We start from the raw sequence: 18,999 nt of genomic DNA on the forward strand, positions 1-18,999 counted from the left end.
TATAAACACTGCACCTGGCAGATGTGCTTCAACTGCCAATCCCCTTTTGTCCTGGCCCTGGTCCTGAATTCCAGCTCCGGACACCCCACTGCCACTTTTGTGCAGTTTTCTTGATCATGTGGGATAGCTTGCAAATCAAGGACATGACAACTATGTTACCTCCCAGTGCGCCTACAGGGGAGGTAGCATAGTTGCCAAATGTGTGCTAGACCTGCTTGGGTGGGGGGGGCAAAAGGGTAAGAAATCTTTGTGGTAAAGTTTCCTAACCATTTAAGTTGTTAAGTGACTTTGTTTACTTTATGTAAAATTGTACAGTAGAACTATAGGCAAAACTGACTATTTTGTCCGATTGGAGAGATTTACCTTCACTTCCTGTCCCATAGCCTAAACGGGAAGTGAGAGTAAATCCCTGCAAATTAAAGAATTCCCTTGGGCACCCCCGAGTCACCAGTAATAGTGACCCCTTTGGAAGATTTTCCCTTTACATTTTTTCTGTAAAGGTGAACTAATCCTTTCCACTTTTTGGTTGAGTGAGGCACTGGTGATATAACCAGGGCCTCACAAATTCTGGCTACATCAGGTGATGCGCACTGTCACATGTGTCAGGAGCCAGACCCAGGGTTCCGGAATGGAAAACTAAACTGATTAATCTGCCCTTAGTGAGAATTGGCACAGTGAGAAGAATGGCGAGGAAAAGAAAATGATGGTGTGCAAAAAAATAAAAAGCCTGCAACTATTTAATATAAATTTGTAGATTACTAAACCTTTCAAAAGGTGCTTCTGTTGTATTTTTTAAGATAAGGGTAAAGTTCCTCCACTAAATATTTTCAAAATTTTTACAGAGTCTTAAAGAAGAAAAAAACAAGTCAGTGAAAAGTATGATCAACATCAATGCCCAACTACAAGAGCTATTTGGAAGAGCTATCAGTGCTGCATTTCCTGAATTGAAAGATGCCCCCTTGGCAGTCACTCCAAGCCAGCAGGCAAAATTTGGTGACTATCAGTGTAATAGCGCAATGGCACTTACACAGGTAAAGCAATCGGCTTTTGAGTTTTAATTCTTGTTTGTTTTGTTTTCAGATTCCATTTTTGGTTAAAGTGATTCTTTCAGAATACAGCCTGTTTTTTGTCTGTGTTGTATAAACATACATTGTCAACCTGTAGATATTGGGCAGTCAAGTAGGGGTAGAATTATGGCATCACTTAAAGAAGAACTACGGGATAAGCAAAAAAAAAAAAAAAACAATCATTAGTACACCCCCTACAAAACCACTAAACAGTTGTTAACATTTTGAAAAGCCTTCCCATTTCGGAGAAAAGTCTCATTGAAGTTTTATGACCTCATCTCTGTAATTCAAAAGGTAACAGCATCTGCTCTCCCAAGGAGGAGGTATAACAGCAGGGATTACAATTATATCACTCTCAGCAGTAAAAGGAAACTACAGTTCCCATCAACCATAGGGAATTTTAGTGAATGAGGGCAGGTACACTAGGCCTGTACATGAATGTCTGAGAGTCTTGGACTGCTCACCACTGCAAGTGGGGCTGAATTCCATCACTGCTTCCTGGAGAAAACTACAGAAGGAATGTGCCAAGACCAGTGGCTGGGGGGAATAGCAGCCACTGGTCTTTCAAACAGGAAACCAAAGAGAATTAGTGTTACTAAACACAGGACCCTGCATTCACTATATCTGGTCTCTCACAGTACACAGAATGTGGAAATGCAGATACTTTAGTAACTAAAAACTGCTAAATACCTTTTCTCATCAGCAGAGCAGTCTTGAGACTTCTATCCGTGTCCAGCAGAGCACTGGTTAAACCTTGTAGGAGGAGTTTTCTTTCTACTCTAGGAGGATGCAGAACCCCTGACTCTCTGTCTGGGTAGTGCTGATTAGCCCTGTGCTGATCACTTGCACTCTCCCAAGAAAAAAAAAAAACAACTAGCAATACACACCAAACTGAGCATGTGCAGCTTGCTTCCAAGCCTCTGTTCTATCAGATGTTATATTGGGGACACAAAGAACCAGCAAACACAAATGCTTCTGTGCTTGGGGATGGACTCGATGCAGGCTACAACCGCATTAAGAATATTCTGGAACATGCACACCTTGCTACCCTCAATAGACAGGGGAAATCCAAATATACTGAATGAGGAAAGAACAGAGGGCACACAGGACTAGTGCATTACCATAAAAAATGTTTAATAGGAAATAAAGCAGGTGTTGTACTCACAAACAACAATAAAGTCAAGGCACGTCATAAAAGAACAGCTGGGTCAACACCGCGCTGAGTAAGAGGCAAGTCCTCGAAAAGCGTCAGCCTATTGGATGTCTACACTTCCTATTGCAGACTCTTACTCAGTGCGGTGTTGATCCAGCTGTTCTTTTATGACGTGCCTTGACTTTATTGTTGTTTGTGAGTACAACACCTGCTTTATTTCTTATTAAACATTTTTTGTGGTAATGCACTAGGCCTGTGCGCCCTCTGTTTGTTCTTTCCTCATTCGTTATATTGGGGACAATAGAAGAAGGGGAGGATCAGAGAAGAGAGGATCAAGGACCCTTTTACACAATGCGGAGGATTGACCCCTTAGGTTCCACAGTGAGTATAACAAGCATGCTTTACTGCATATACAGACTGATTTTACTGTTGTGGGTTTAGTAACACTTCAGTGGTTTGATTTGAAAATGAATAGACTATTTCAGAGCAACTACTGAGTGAACCAAAGGATGGATGAAAAATTCAGTGAAGGTAGGAAGTCGGCAACAAGGACATGTAAGGATGTTTTTGCCTGGAGTTCTGCTTTAATGCCATCAAGGCCTTTGTCACAGTGGGGTTATTTGTGTCAGTATATCATAGGCTTGCTGTCAGATAAATTAGATAGCTCTAGCTATTGTATCCAAGATGTTCATGCTTTAACCCCTTTTAAAAATTTTAGATTAAAAATTTTTTAATTTAATTTTTGCTGCGGTTGTCATACTTTGCTACAGCTCTGAGCAGCTGCAACACAGGTACATAGTTGCGGGGACTGCGTGAACAAGTCCTAAGTGTTCAATTGCGGTATACCTAAGCTAAAATAGTTATCATAATAAAAAAAAAATAACATAACAAAAAGACATTGGGGATTGGGGCATGAACTTGCCAAACTATAATATACAGAAGCCCAGACTACAAATAAGAGGGAAGTCCCTAAATTTTATAACCCCTTGCTATTTAACGCTTTTGCTGCCAGACCCTGAGCTCCACTTTTAAACTCAGGTGACCAGACAATCTTTGCAGTTTTTCCAATAGTTTTTTTTAATTTTTCCCTTACAGCTTTTGTAAATGACCCCCCAAGCCATACATTTTTTGAAAGCACATGACCAGTAGAATTAAGGTGCTACTGATTTTTTAAGGCCCCATGATATTTGCCAAATGTTTATCAAAATAATATTTTTGCCAAAAATGCACTAAAATCATTATTAGCAGAACACAAACACAGCAAATTTTACAAAATTCCTGCTACATTCCTACTAAATATAAAAATTAAATCTGTATTGAGTCAATAAATACATATTTGGAAATTTTTAATTTCGTATATTTTATATATATATATATATATATATATATATATATATATATATATATTTGTTTATAGTATGTATAATGATACATTACAGGTGAAACTCGAAAAATTAGAATATCGTTAAAAGTTAATTTATTTCAGTAATGCAACTTAAAAGGTGAAACTAATATATGAGATAGACTCATTACATGCAAAGCAAGATAGTTCAAGCCGTGATTTGTCATAATTGTGATGATTATGGCTTACAGCTCATGAAAACCCCAAATCCACAATCTCAGAAAATTAGAATATTGTGAAAAGGTGCAATATTCTAGGCTCAAAGTGTCCCACTCTAATCAGCTAATTAAGGCATAACACCTGCAAAGGGTTCCTGAGCCTTTAAATGGTCTCTCAGTCTGGTTCAGTAGGAATCACAATCATGGGAAAGACTGCTGACCTGACATTTGTGCAGAAAACCATCATTCACACCCTCCATAAGGAGGGAAAGCCTCAAAAGGTAATTGCAAAAGAAGTTGGATGTTCCCAAAGTGCTGTATCAAAGCACATTAATAGAGTTAGTTATTTGGAAGGGAAAAGTGTGGAAGAAAAGGGTGCACAAGCAGCAGGGATGACCGCAGCCTGGAGAGGATTGTCAGGAAAAGGCCATTCAAAAGTGTTGGGGACTTTCACAAGGAGTGGACTGAGGCTGGAGTCAGTGCATCAAGAGCCACCACACCCAGACGGATCCTGGACATGGGCTTCAAATGTCGTACTACTCTTGTCAAGCCACTCCTGAACAACAAACAACGTCAGAATCGTCTTACCTGGGCTACAGGAAAAGAGACCTGGTCTGTTGCTCAGTGATCCAAAGTCCTCTTTTCTGATGACAGCAACTTTTGCATCTCATTTGGAAACCAAGGACCCAGAGTATGGAGGAAGAATGGAGAGGCACACACTGCAAGATGCTTGAAGTCCAGTGTGAAGTTTCCACAGTCTGTGTTGATTTGGGGAGCCATGTCATCTGTTGGTGTTGGTCCACTGTGCTACATTAAGTCCAGGGTCAACACAGCCGTCTACCAGGAGATTTTGGAGCAGGACTTGGCACCTGTCCACGCTGCCAAAAGCACCGAAACCTGGTTCAATGACCGCGGGATTACTGTGCTTTATTGGCCAGCAAACTTGCCTGACCTGAACCCCATAGAGAATGTATGGGGCATTGCCAAGAGAAAGATGAGACATGAGACCGAACAATGCAGAAGAGCTGAAGGCCGCTATTGAAGCATCCTGGTCTTCCATAACACCTCAGCAGTGCCACAAGCTGATAGCTTCCATGCCACGCCGCATTGAGGCAGTAATTGCTGCAAAATGGGCCCAAACCATTTTTTTTTTTTTTTTTGTTATTTTTACTAAAAAGATAAATTAATAAATTTTGGCCAAGATTTATGAAGAAAGATTATTTTCAAAATTTTATAAGAAAAACACTTCTTTTTTTTTTTTTTCAAAATGTTTGGACTTTTTCATTTATATAGCAAAAAAATAAAAATCCCAGTGGTGAATAAATACCACCAAAATAAAGTTTTATCTGTCTCAAAAACAAATGCTAAAAAATTAATATGGGTACAGTGTTGCATGACCGCGCAATTGTCATTCAAAGTGTGATAGCGCTGAAAGCTGTAAATTGGCTTGGACAGGAACGGGGTGAAAGTATCTGGACTTGAAGTGGTTAAAGCTCTGCTTCTTCCTTAGAGTGACGGTGGCATCTCAGGGACCTGGGTATATTCTACCTGTCCATGCCAGCCCCTTGCATCCACATCAGAGTTGCTGATACATCTGCCCCGATCCTAACAATGAGCTGCACACCATTGACGTCACAAAAATCCAACATGTTTAACCGCTTCCTAACCGCCCTATAGTAGAACTACTGTTACAGGGCTGCGCAAAGTATCGTGTGTGTATATATAGGTGATTTTGCACTTCTGGGTAAGGGGCTCGCGCGCTGCCCTACTCGCACCGCCATTGGTGGCTACAGCTGTTGATCACCGAGTCCTAGCTGGAGATTCCCTACCGGCGCCTGACGATCGCCGAGTATCACTGACAAAGGAGCGGTCTGTATGTAAACGATAGAGAACTCTCCCCTGTCAGCACCAGCATGCTTCTTTGTATTGCTCTGCATAGCAGAGCAATACAAAGCAGCATGCTTTCATAGTAAAACAGCACATAATGTGAAACACACACACAGCACACAGTTAACCCTTTGATCACCCCCAGATGTTAGCCCCTTCCTGTCCAGTGTCGTTAGTACAGTGGCAGTGCTTTTTATTAGAACTGATCACTGTATTAGTGTCATTGGGGATGTCAGTGGCAGTTAGTTCCCCCCCAGTGTCAGAATGTTCGCCACAGTCCTGCTATAAGTCGCTGGTCACCGCCATTACTAGTATAAATAAAAATCCCAGTACATATACCGCCATTTGTAGATGCTATAACTTTCACGTAAACTAATTCTTTTACACGTGTTGGGATTTTTTTCAGCAGACATGTAGCAGAATACATTTTGGCCTAAATTTATGAGGAAATTTGATTTTTTAAATTTGTTTACTGGACATGTTTAATAGCAAAAAGTCATAAATATTGTTTTTTTTTTTCAAAATTGTCAGTCTTATTTTGTTTATAGCGCAAAAAAATAAAAACCGCAGGGGCGATCAAATACCACCAAAATTAAGCTCCATTTGTGGGGAAAAAAAGAACATAAATATAATTTGGGTGCAGTGTTGCATGACCATAAAATTGTCAAAGTAACGCAGTGCCATATTGCGAAAAATGGCCTTGTCTGGATGTGGGGTAAATCCTTTGGAGGGCAAGTGGTTAAGGATGAACAGCACACACTGCATCCTTCCACCTTGGCTCTGCCCCTTTAATGCATTTCACCAACAAAGACTTAATAGTAGAGATTGCTACAATTAAGCCCTGATTGGGTGAAATACATTAGTATGGCTGAGCTAAGGGTGGTGGATGCAGCGTGTGCTGCCCATCAAGCCTGTTGAACTTTTTTGATGTCATTGGTGTGCCGCTCATTGTCTGGAACCCAGTTTATAGAGAGATGGAGTGGGCTCCTTTGCTTTTACACTTGGCCAACACAGATTAAAGGAATGGGCAGGCAGCTTTGAATGCAGTGAGAGTTTGGGGATCTCTTGAATTGCCCCCTGATCCTGCCTAACCGATAGAATGAATTAACTTTTGTCAGAAACTCATATGGTCATATGAGCCTCATATGGGCATTGGACAGCCTGCATAGGGCAGGTTGTCCAATAACACACAAAGCACTATATAAACACAGCAACATGGGGGATTGGCAGATTGATCATGAAAACAGTACATCAATCTTCCATAAGAATGGCAAAAACTCTGATTTAAACAGCACAGGCTCAAGTGGGAAAGCCATCTGGCCGAGCTTTCAACATAATTACCAAGACACGCAGCTATACAAACTAAATTAGAAAGGTTAAAATGTTTTCCAAAGAATCCTACCTGAAAAACACTGAGCTTTGACCTTGACAGCGACATTAACCCCTTCATGACCGGGGTCAAATCAAATCTTAATGCCCAAACCCAGTTTTGCAACTTTGATCTGTGTTTGCTCCAGGAGCTGAGAGATTTGCTTTAGCTGAGCAGACGATTTCTAACTTCTCAAGCAAGTAGCATCTTTATCCCGTGAGAGAAAGAATAAGGAGAAGGCGTGTGATATCCATGTTGCTATAAGTTCCTCATTATTAGGAATTTGTTAACCTGTGAAGTGGTGCCAACTGATCATGGGAAAGACAGGCATGGAGATTGGAGGATAAACAGAGAGGAGTGTAACAACATCGATTTTGGTTGATTTCCTTCCCATTTGGATTCACTTTATAAGCAATTCCAGCCAACCATGAGTATGGGGGGCATGGCTATCTGGTGAGTGCATACACGAAAGGGGGGACGCCATCTTTTTGCACGTGGTGATTTCTTTTTTTTGGAATTAGAAGATTCACTTGGTGGAAAAGACATTTTGTTGGACTTTTTTATTTTCATTTCATTTTTCACTTATGTTAAATGATTTTTTCATTTATTTATTCACATGCATATTTGTTGCGCTACTGAATCACTTTGAGGGTTCTTTTGTTGACTACAGGAATCACTATTGGTTATTGAAATGCCGTATAGCCCCATTGTTGTTGGGCCCAATGCTTCCCCAAAACTCATCCTAGCAACAATCGTCCTTTGATGCAAAACGTGTCCTGCAATATGCATAGTAACGTTACAGCTCGAGAGGCAGATGAGAAGCTATGGGCTAGAGGTGTGTGTATTTTCTAAGCGCCAGGTCTTAGTTGGTATGCGTTCCAGCACCAGCTCCAGGATTACTTCCCTGTCACAGCTGGTTTCCAAGGGCTTTTGCAAGTGTCACTTATGCCATGATAACCATGGTGCAAAGATTTTATTTGAGTGCATTGCTTTAATATTTGCATAATAAAGAGAAATTCTACACTAGACTTTTGTGTTGTTGACTTTAACCTGTGCAGTAGAACTCTTGATTTTGGAGCCGGAGAGACACTACTGTAAGTCAGTCAGGTTCTACAATGTTGAAAATGCTAGTCTTGGACAGTGTGGCAGCCTGTTGTCTTCTCAGGGGTAAAAAAGAGGTTTTGTATTTACCTAATTAACCCTATTTGCTGCTTGGGACCAAATTTAGGGTAAGTTCACCTTTTGACCAAAAATAATAAATGCACATTTTTTGCAGGTAAAGAAAATATGCATTTATTACTTTTGGTTGCAAGAGCCTGTAAAGCATTGCGCTGTGATATGCAGATCGCAGGTGCCATGCAGTTCTCCTGCAGACCTGTCAGTGTATCTGCTTGCCCGTACATCTGTGCTTGCCAACAAGGGTTCCTCCACCAAGTACTAAGTCATGTTTTGCTTGGGGATCAAATATTTATTTTGCTCCCTGAATTGCAACTCAATTGATAACATTTGTATCGTGTTTTTTCAGGATTTTTGGTTGATATTCTGTCTCTATCATTTAAAATACACCTATGATAAAAAAAATAATTATAGGCCAATCATTTCTTTGTATGTGAGCAAACTTAAAAGATCTGCAGGGGATCAAATAATTATTTTCCCCACTGTATTTCTGTGTCCACATTTCTCGTTCCCTCTGCATCAGCATTATCTATTTTTCACACTGGATGAGCAGTACTTCCAATTTGTGGCTTCACCCTTCTATGAGGTTATAGACCAAGGTTCTAGTCCCTGTACTGGAGGTGCTGCCTACCTCAACAGTCTGATTGTTAAAGTCCCATTGGCCCAGGACCTGCAAAACAAATTTAACTGCATTCTCTTCAGAGCTTTGGGTAGCAATTAAATTACCCAGAAATCCTTCCTAGTTCAGACACATTGACTGGAGTGTTTGCATCTAATCACATACATCAAGGTGGCAAATTGCTTTCTTACACTTGAAAAGCACTGGGCATAGCTCTTTCTTTTGCAGATGCAAATGAGACAATGGTATCTTCCATTGAGGCAATGGCCTTTGTTCATTTACACCAGAGCCTTACAGAATGACTAAGGTCCAGATGGGTGAAACATCCCCCCCCTTGTTGTTCAGTATTTACAGGAGTGTAGCCACTAGGTGGGGATGTGTCCTTGAGTATGCCTGGTGTCCATCCTCCTAGAGATGGGGTGTATACACAGATCAGAGATTGTTTTCCCCAATGTACTAATGTAATAAAAAAATATATATATACATACAGTATAGATATAGGTATATACATACTCATGTGTATAGTAAACTTTACTCATCTTTTTTTTAAACATTTTTTTCAGATTTTGAAAGCAAAAAATCAAAAAGTGAACCCGCGTGAAACAGCTGAAAAAATTATTAAAAATCTTCCTACCAATGACTTTATTGAGAAGACTGATATAGCTGGTCCAGGTAGGCAAATAGAAAGAAACTATAATTACTATATTACTAGTAAATCCATTGATGAGAACAAACTCATTCTTAATTTTTCTGTGGTTTGCTTTAATTGATTGTGAATAAATATTGTGACTAACTTTCCATATTTAATCCTCCCGAAGGGATTGTAAATTGACTGCCACTCAAAAAAATTGAAAAAATAAGCTTCCTGCAAAAGATTGATACTTGCATTCTAGTGGTTGCTGATGCAAATTTTCAAGCTCTTCAAGAATAAAGCAGCCAAAGAACCATTAGCATCCAATACACTTCCAAGTGTATCAGATCTTTGGTCCCACGCTGCACTCTGTGGTTCTGCCTGCTGGCCCCTACACCACTACAGGACATAGTAGTAATGTATGGGGCAAGTGGATGGCACCAAAGAGTGCAACGCGGAGCCAAGCATCGGACATGGCCAAGAGTGTTCACGAAGGGTAAACCGGACACTGATTGCTTGTAAGACCCCCAGTAATTAGCTATGGAAGACAGCCCAATTAAAAGCAATATAAGGCTGCCGATCCCACAGCTTATTGCAGCCCCTTGCATGTAATCACCCATGCAGCTACCACATGTGAGTGATCAGCTCTTGGTGCATACTGCCTGCTAAACAGCTAAGACTTTTCCAAATCATAATTATTTTAAGGTGGAAACACTCTGACAAGGTCATACTGTTCCAAACTGCTTTAACGCTTCTTTCCTTTTCCAGGGAACCCAGTAAAGTAGTGGTCATTATCAGTAGGCCTGCTGATATCCCACTTTCATAAAGCTGATTGCTTATTCTGTGTCCTTTAAAGATCCAGCAGACATAAAATTCCTGGATTTTAGCTGTATTTGAAAAAAAAAAAATCCTGGATAGACCCATACCAGCAGATGTACTCTACATGTGTGGATCTTTTTGTGAATGCTTAGAATTAGACAACCTGAAAGATTCATTACACTGATTCTGGGAATTCAGGTTTTAAAGTGGTTGTAAATTCTCAAGGTTTTTTTTTTAACTTCATGAATTCTATGGTAATTCTAAGGTAAAAAACCTGCTGTGTGTAGCAGCCCCCCAATACTTACCTGAGCCCCCCTCTCGATGTGCATGAGAGCAGCGACTTTCCTGGAACTCCCCTTCCTCATTGGCTGAGACAGCAGCATTTACATAGGGGTTAGTTGTTTATTTTTGGTTATATTGACTTGTTTATGTGTGCCTGTTTCTCCATCTCTGTTAACCTGCTGATAAGCTGTAGGCAGTGGAACCCTTTCAAGTGATGCAGGACATGAGATTTTACTGTAATGATAAGATGAATACTTTTCTCCCCATACACGTCAATTGAAATAAGCATGCTAAAGTGTCATTAAAATAAAAAAAACAAAGATATTATAAACACCTCCCTATTAAATTTCCCTAACTACATATGACCCTTGTTTTTTTTCAAAATGTTTCAGTATTGGAAAAAAAAAAACCTGTTGATCTTTTTCTTAGTTGGACTTGCCTGTCCCTGACGGTAATGATCTTCAAGCTAATCTAGCCTGTTCAACATTGCCACTGTGGCTCCTGTTTAAAAAAAAAAAAAAAGCAAGTCCTTGGACAGCATGATCTGTCCCATTCAGTCTCTCAGCACGCCACAGGCATGCTGTTAGTCATGTAGTTAATACTGCCCCTTATTGGATGATACTAACTACTCGGCTGATAGCACCTTCCACCACACCAGAGTACCAGAGAGTTGTCCACTGATGTTGGAAACTCAATCAGAGTTTGCACTGGTCACAGACTGTGGAATTTCAGATATACTTTATCAGAGCCTGGAGATAGCACCCACAGAGCCCAGATAAGACACTTTTAGTGTAACATTAGCCATAGATGGATCCAAATTTGGCCGGTTCAGCAGGGGCCAAACAAATTTTGATCCATCTATGGGTATTCCTGTTCAAGAGGAGACAACCGAGTAATCAATTCCTCTTTCACAGAAATGTTAGAAAATATGTTTTCGATCAGCGCATGCAGCCAATCGGCTGAAGAAATGATTGGCTTATTGTAAAAATCAGGAGTGCATGCTATCAGAATACAATAGCATACCAGGGGAGGATTCCTTCATCCACCTCAAATGCGTTGATTGTAGGTTTTTGTTTTTTTCATACACAGAATCATGATAAAGGGTTGTGTGTCTGAGCTCAGGATTGTACTAGACACAGGTTTACAATATGCAGGATCAACTTTATGTTGTGTATACATGTCACATAGTTGCTTTTCCTTCACAGGCGGGAATAAGAAGCAGCAAGGTCATGTGACAGGCTGCTGCTTAGTCCTGCCAATCAACCAAGGCTGTGCAGTGCAGAAGAGAGTTGATCACATGATTTGTACAAATGTTTAATTTAGTACTTTTACAATTTACTTGCCTTGTTTTATGCCCAAATTAATAAGTTACCGTATTTTCCGGCGTATAAGACGACTTTTTACCCCTTGAAAATCTTCTCAAAAGTCGGGGGTCATCTTATACGCCGGTATACGGCATGCTGACACTTTTTAGGGGGGCGGCACGGTGCCGCCGCCGCCCCCCCCCCTCCTGAATACAGGGGTGGGCAGGGGCTGCTGTCTCTTACCTGGCTCCGGTCCCGTGACGATCCGGTCCAGGAAGCGCGGCTGCTCCTTCATTCGGTTCGGCCACTAGATGTTCGCGCGGCTGCTCGGCTCCACCTCTTCACCAGTGATTGGTCACCAGAACTGTAGCTCAGGAAAGGCACACAGGAGGCCAATCACCGGCGAGGAGGCGGAGCCGAGCGACCCCGCGAAAATCGAGTGAAGGAGCGGCCGGTAAGTGTCCCGTGCAGAGGTGCTGCTGCAACCACATATGCTGGCTGCAGCAGCACCATACTAGAACAGGTGTAATTGGTGTCAGTGGGAGGAATAGTGCCCCATCATTGGTGTCACTGATACCAATGATGGGGCATTATTCCTCCCACTGACACCAATGATGGGGCACTATTCCACCCCCCACTGACACCAATGATGGGATACTATTCCTCCCACTGACACCAATGATAGGATACTATTCCTCCCACTGACACCAATGATGGGGCACTATTCCTCCCACTGATACCAATGTTGGGGCACTATTCCTCCCAATGATACCAATGTTGGGGCACTATTCCTCCCACTGATACCAATGTTGGGACACTATTCCTCCCACTGACACCAATGATGGGGCACTATTCCTCCCACTGATACCAATGTTGGGACACTATTCCTCCCACTGACACCAATGATGGGGCGCTATTCCTCCCACTGACACCAATGATGGGGCGCTATTCCTCCCACTGACACCAATGGGGCGCTATTCCTCCCACTGACACCAATGATGGGGCGCTATTCCTCCCACTGACACCAATGATGGGGCGCTATTCCTCCCACTGACACCAATGATGGGGCGCTATTCCTCCCACTGACACCAATGTTGGGACACTATTCCTCCCACTGACACCAATGTTGGGACACTATTCCTCCCACTGACACCAATGATGGGGCACTATTCCTCCCACTGACACCAATGATGGGGCACTATTCCTCCCACTAATACCAATGATGGGGCACTATTCCTCCCACTAATACCAGTGATGGGGCACTATTCCTCCCACTAATACCATTGATGGGACACTATTCCTTCCACTGACACCAATGATGGGGCACGATTCTTCCCACTGGTGTGCATTGGAAGAGGGGTGGTCTTATACGGCGAGTATAGCCCAACACTACATTTTAACAGGAAAAGTAGGGGGTCGTCTTATACGCCCAGTCGTCTTATACGCTGAAAAATATGGTATGTATCCAGCCTAAATTATTGGAGAGAGCATTAGATTTTAATCACTTTTAATATATAAACTAAAGGCAAACATTTTTTTTTTTTTGGACAGAGTGGAGAGGGATTAGAACATCTGTCAGTTTTTATTGCTGTCTGTGCCATTATACTGTTTACCATTATCATTCAAAGTGAAAGTAAAAGAAAATCACAAATTTTAGGTTGTCCCCAGAATCGTAATAGAGGGGAAATCTTCTGGTGACCTGGGTGGCCCCTAGGGATTCCCTTAATTTGCAGGGAGTTCCTCTCATTTCCTGTTTTGGCTATGGAAGTGGAAGTGACGGTAATGCTCCCCAATGGGATATGGTTTAAAAAAAAACTGACAGGGGTTCTAACACTCCATTACTCTATCCAAAATTAAAACCAAGCTTTGCCTTGAGTTCTACTTTAAAGCAACTTGGGAGGAGGTCAATTTGGCTTCAAGAGCTGATTGAATCCTATCTTTCTTAACTTTTTTGTTGACATGATTTTTTTTTTTTTTTTTGTAACAGGATTTATAAATATTCATTTACGAAAGGATTTTGTATCCAAACAACTTTCCAAATTGCTGGTAAATGGGGTTCAACCGCCTTCAGTTGGAGAAAAGAAAAAGGTAAAATGATCTTACCCAATATAGCATGTTTCTAAGTTGTTAATCAGTGATAGATTTGTGTAATGTAGGAATCCTAAACACAGGTGTTACAAGGGAGACCTTGGCCCACATTCCTAATGTCTGGCATTCATTCCTGAACACTTAGTTTGGGAAGTGTGTATAGAAATAAAACAATATAAAACTAAATAGTATGTCAGATGGTTAAGTTGATGTGCCAACTGCACCCTTACTTACCCTTGGTGACCCCCTTACTACAGGATAGGTGTGCATACAAGCCTGTAACTCCACTTAAACAAAATCTTTGCAGCACAGGCTATGTAGTACCCAATGCATTTCTTCATATTCCTCTCAGTTAAGTGTGTGCCGTATGTCAAATTGAGAAGATACTGCACTTACTTTAATGATTCATGGAGGTAGGCATTTGTTTGTAGGCATGTGGGTACTCCACCCAGGTTTTTGTTGCTATGTACAAGTATAAAAACAAAATTTCACTAGCCCATTGTGATATCATAAAATATTTATTGAAAAGACACTTACATAATTAATTGGCAAAACGCATTTAAAAAGTGTGTTCCATCTAGGTAGAGGCTGTGTATTATCTAGAATTAACTGTTAGTGCATTGCAGTATAAGAAAAATGAGAAAGTAATAACAGTGTAATGAATGGACAAAGAGATTACCTTATTCATAGTCTGCTGATTTATGGTACAGTGCATGCTGCCCACCAACAGTAAAGAGGCAACATTTAACACTGACTAGCATTGCCTTATCCCAGCAACGGTACATGCCAAACCCAGCCCCTGCGTCTACAGCAAATCGGGTGACAGGGTGTATGTGAACTGCGCTGACTGACTCAGCTGCCCTTACCCCACCCCCCCATTGTTGTCTACAGTTTCTAAGGCTATGAAAGGTGTTTCTGATGTTGGGTTTAAGTCCATCCCACATGCAATTGGTGCCCCAAGAGACAATAGGGGTGTGTCTCTGATGTCAGGTCTAGGTTGGACCAGATCTTAGAAGCTGAATTGGCTTAACCCCACCGATCTCTCTAGCTACAACCCAACCACTATCTTTGCCTCTCTGGGTGGTGGTAGTATTTTACCCTTGCATAGTTAAACAGCTGCCAGTGCCTAGGACACAGGCTGATACCAATCCTCACTGATCTTAAAAATCTTCTAAAATGCAAGATGTATAGATCTTAGATGTATATAAAAAAACTATAGGATAATGCAGGCCGCAAAATTTCCTCTCGCCTGCTTATATTTGGCGAGTGGAAATAACATGGGGGCAAGTGTGCCCACAGGGCTTTATTACTGAGCAGGCTTTGTACTGGAGTTGGGCTGAGGGCATCGGCAGTCCTGCGGGCATCCTGCAGGTCCGAGCTGTGTCCCGAAGACAGAACAGCCCACACACATGTAGGGGCTGCTGTTTAGTAGCAGGCAGGGGTGGACTTACCCATTGGAGACTCCTGAACCCTGTGCGCTCTGCATTCAGTTCTCCATCTTCCCACTTCCTTAACTCTCAAAGCTTACAACGCTGTACACCATAGAGCCGCTCCACCGCCTCAACTACTGTGCTTTCTGCATTCAGTTCTCCATCTCCTCCACACAGTGCCTCTCTCTTTGACTCCTTGATGATCTCCTTAACATGCAACACTTACAGCGCTGTACATCATAGAGCCCTCCGCCTCCCAGCTCCGCCCCCTCAACTCAGCTCTCACACTTTCTTTCTTGCAATTGGTCCAGAGTCCTGCCAGTAAGGCAACCTGAATAGAGGTTTTAAAACGGGCAGGGGGCGCTGATATTATGGTGGAGATCTCTGAACTCTGGAGCTTTCTAAGGAAGCGTGGGAGGCATTGAAATAAAGGGACTGTGAACTAATGGGGGTCTCTACTGGGGGGGGGGAGCTGACTGCTGATCTAATGGTTGGTTACCAACCATTAGATCAGCAGTCAGCCGGACCCCCAAGAGAGTCTCCTTATAGCAGCACCAGGGGTGGACTGACCATTTGAGCGGCAGAGCTGTGAGAACAGAGCGGGTGGCAGTTGCTAATGACAGACGGGTCTTTGCCACCTCCCCACTGAACCTCCCAGGTGGGTAGTGACCTCCACCACCTGTAACCCTGAGCCCTGGTTCACACTGATGCAGGGCGAATCCTGTGCATTTCCAGTTGTGCTGTGTTCATGCGATCTGCTGTGGGTGTCAATTAAAAGTTAATTAGTGAAGCGCTAAAATACTTTATAAATTTATACTGATTGTGCCATTTGTGACAACATAATAGCGCTCAGTGATAAATGTCCCATATACACAAGTATATCCTTATAGTGAAATTAATACACATAAATGAAGTGAATATATTAACAGTGATATAAGATGTATCGTGTATAAACAAAGAGTATTCAATCTAAATAATTATTCAATAGGTTACCATATAAATGTGAATCACAAATACATAAAAAAACCAATCCGTGAATAATCAAAATATAAAAAGTCCATGCAAGTGAAACTGTGTAAAAAGGTGATCTTCACTCTAGTGCACAGATCCTCAAATGGAAGCAGTGCCTGCTCACCTCCACACAATGACCCACACAGAGCCAAAAGGCTAATGCTCTCCTCTATACCCGATCCTTCTAAATATGCTCCTCATCCATGGACCACAATGTAAATGGAAACTCCTCCCCCAGCGTATCTATTCCGCTCCACTTCCACTCAATGGCATATAGGTAAGACACAAAAAGATCCAGAGAGATGTCTCAGTCCTCTTTCCTGGCTGGATTCCACACAGGAACATCACCAGATCCCTCAGAATGATCAGGTAGATGGGAAGCTTTGGTAAAATCAGAAACTCCTTGCTGTTTGTGTTTCCTTCACATGTGTGTCTCTTTCTGCTCACCTAACACACAAGTGACACACATGTGAAGGAAACACAAACAGCAAGGAGTTTCTTATTTTACCAAAGCTTCTCTGTGTTTGCCTGAAGCGTATTGCAATAAACACTCATGCAATTCCATTCCAGTGCAAACAAAATAAGATGCCTGCACCTTTTTCATGTGGATGCGTTGCAAATTGAGCCATAAAAATAATTGGGCTCACATCACACCTCTCAGAATCGCATGTGATTTGCACAGGAATGTTGTGCGATTCCTGTGCAAATCACATGCAGTGACAATGTGAACCTAGGCTGATTATGAGGCATGAGTGTGCTGAGCCAAGACTCGGTGATCAGCTTCATAATTGGGAAGGGGTGCTGGGTACCAATGCCGCCCACCGGCTCTGGAGAGGAGATCAGACCAGAGCCTAGCATCGGTGAGGAGATCCCAGCTGACCCAGGAACTGGAGAGGAGAGCAACCGTACAGGGAGACATGTACTATTTCGGAGTACAGGGGGTATAGTGGGGGGCATAGGGGTCAGTGGCGAGTAATTCTTAAGGTCTGGTCTTGAAATTTGAACCCTGGGATAATTTATATTAAAAACCTGCAATAAAACCAATGAAAAAAGTGAAAACTAGTACATACTGTACACATAGATATATAATATATATATTGCTCAAAAAAATTAAAGGAACCCTTTTAAATCGGAACATAGCATCAAGTCAATTAAACTCCTCAGATATTAATCTGGTCAGTTAATTTGCAGAGGGGATTGTTAATCATTAGAAATTCTGAAGGACCCTCTGCACACTGGTATACCCTTTCAAGCAAACTATGCAATAAATAGGGATATGATATATCCCTATTTATTGCATAGTTTGCTTGAAAGGGTATACCAGTGTGCAGAGGGTCCTTCAGAATTTCTAGTGTTATGTGGTTACACCCCTTTAGCACCTGATGGATAAATGCATGCACTAGCTGTATGGATTTGAGCACAGGGATCTCTTGTTTGTTGTATTGTTGGGTCAGTAGCCAGACCTGAACCTTGTAGCTCTCCCCATTGTGTCTTTTCCCCTATGCTAGCATTGTGTCCACAGTAGCACTTGCGTAGGCAGGGCAGAGTAGGACTGGCCATAGAGGGATTACTTTGACGCAGTTGGCCAGCTTAAGCATGTATTGCAATATGTGTGAACTAGATATCCCTATTTATTGCATAGTTTGCTTGAAAGGGTATACCAGTGTGCAGAGGGTCCTTCAGAATTTCTAGTGTTATGTGGTTACACCCCTTTAGCACCTGATGGATAAATGCATGCACTAGCTGTATGGATTTGAACACAGGGATCTCTTGTCTCTTGTTTCTTGTTTGTGGGATTGTTAATCAGTCTCAGCTGCTTTGGTATTAATTAACAACAGGTGCACTAGATGGGCAACAATGAGACGACCCCCAAAACAGGAATGCTTTTACAGGTGGAGACCACTGACAATTTTTCCCTACTCATCTTTTCTGACTGTTTTTCACTAGGTTTTCATTTGGCTAAGGTCAGTGTCACCTCTGGTAGCATGATTGATACCTGGACCCTACAGAGGTTGCACAGGCAGTCCAACTACTCCAGGATGGCACATCAATACGTGTCATTGCCAGAAGGTTTGCTGTGTCTACCAGCACAGTCTCAAGAGCATGGAGGAGATTGTAGGAGACAGACAGTTACTCTAGGAGAGCTGGACAGGGCCGTAGAAGGTCCTTAATCCATCAGCAGAACTGTTATCTGCTCCTTTGTGCAAGGAGGAACAGGATGAGCACTGCCAGAGCCCTAAAATATGACCTCCAGCAGGCCACTGGTCTGAATGCCTCTGAGCAAACAATCAGAAACAGACTTCATGAAGGTGGCCTGAGGGCCTGACTTCCTCTAGTGAGCCCTGTGCTCACTGCCCGGCACCATAAAGCTTGATTGGCATTTGCCATTGAACACCAGAATTGGCAGGTCCACCACTGGCGCCCTGTGCTTTTCACAGATGAGAGCAGGTTTACCTTGAGCATGTGACAGACGTGAAAGGGTCTGGAGGAGCTGTGGAGAATGTGCCTGTAAAATCGTTCAGCATGTCCGTTTTGGTGGTGGGTCAGTGATGGTCTGGAGAGGCATATCCATGGAGGGACACACAGACCTCTACAGCCTAGAC

The 18,999-nt window shown here is 42.2% G+C and overlaps 1 protein-coding gene across 1 annotated transcript in view; it reads left to right on the forward strand.

Moving 5' to 3' along the window:
* RARS1 (arginyl-tRNA synthetase 1) overlaps positions 1-18,999 on the forward strand; it is a 118,457-nt gene that overhangs the window by 12,189 nt on the left and 87,269 nt on the right. The window contains exons 3-5 of the mRNA XM_089659608.1: positions 843-1,031; positions 9,395-9,503; positions 13,855-13,955. Of these exons, the coding sequence (XP_089515734.1) occupies positions 843-1,031; positions 9,395-9,503; positions 13,855-13,955 (399 nt within the window). The remainder of the gene's footprint in view (positions 1-842; positions 1,032-9,394; positions 9,504-13,854; positions 13,956-18,999) is intronic.

This window comes from Staurois parvus, unplaced genomic scaffold (genome assembly GCF_062004578.1).
Source record: "Staurois parvus isolate SC_StPar_1 unplaced genomic scaffold, SC_StPar_1.0 ptg001171l, whole genome shotgun sequence".
Lineage (NCBI taxonomy): Eukaryota > Metazoa > Chordata > Amphibia > Anura > Ranidae > Staurois > Staurois parvus.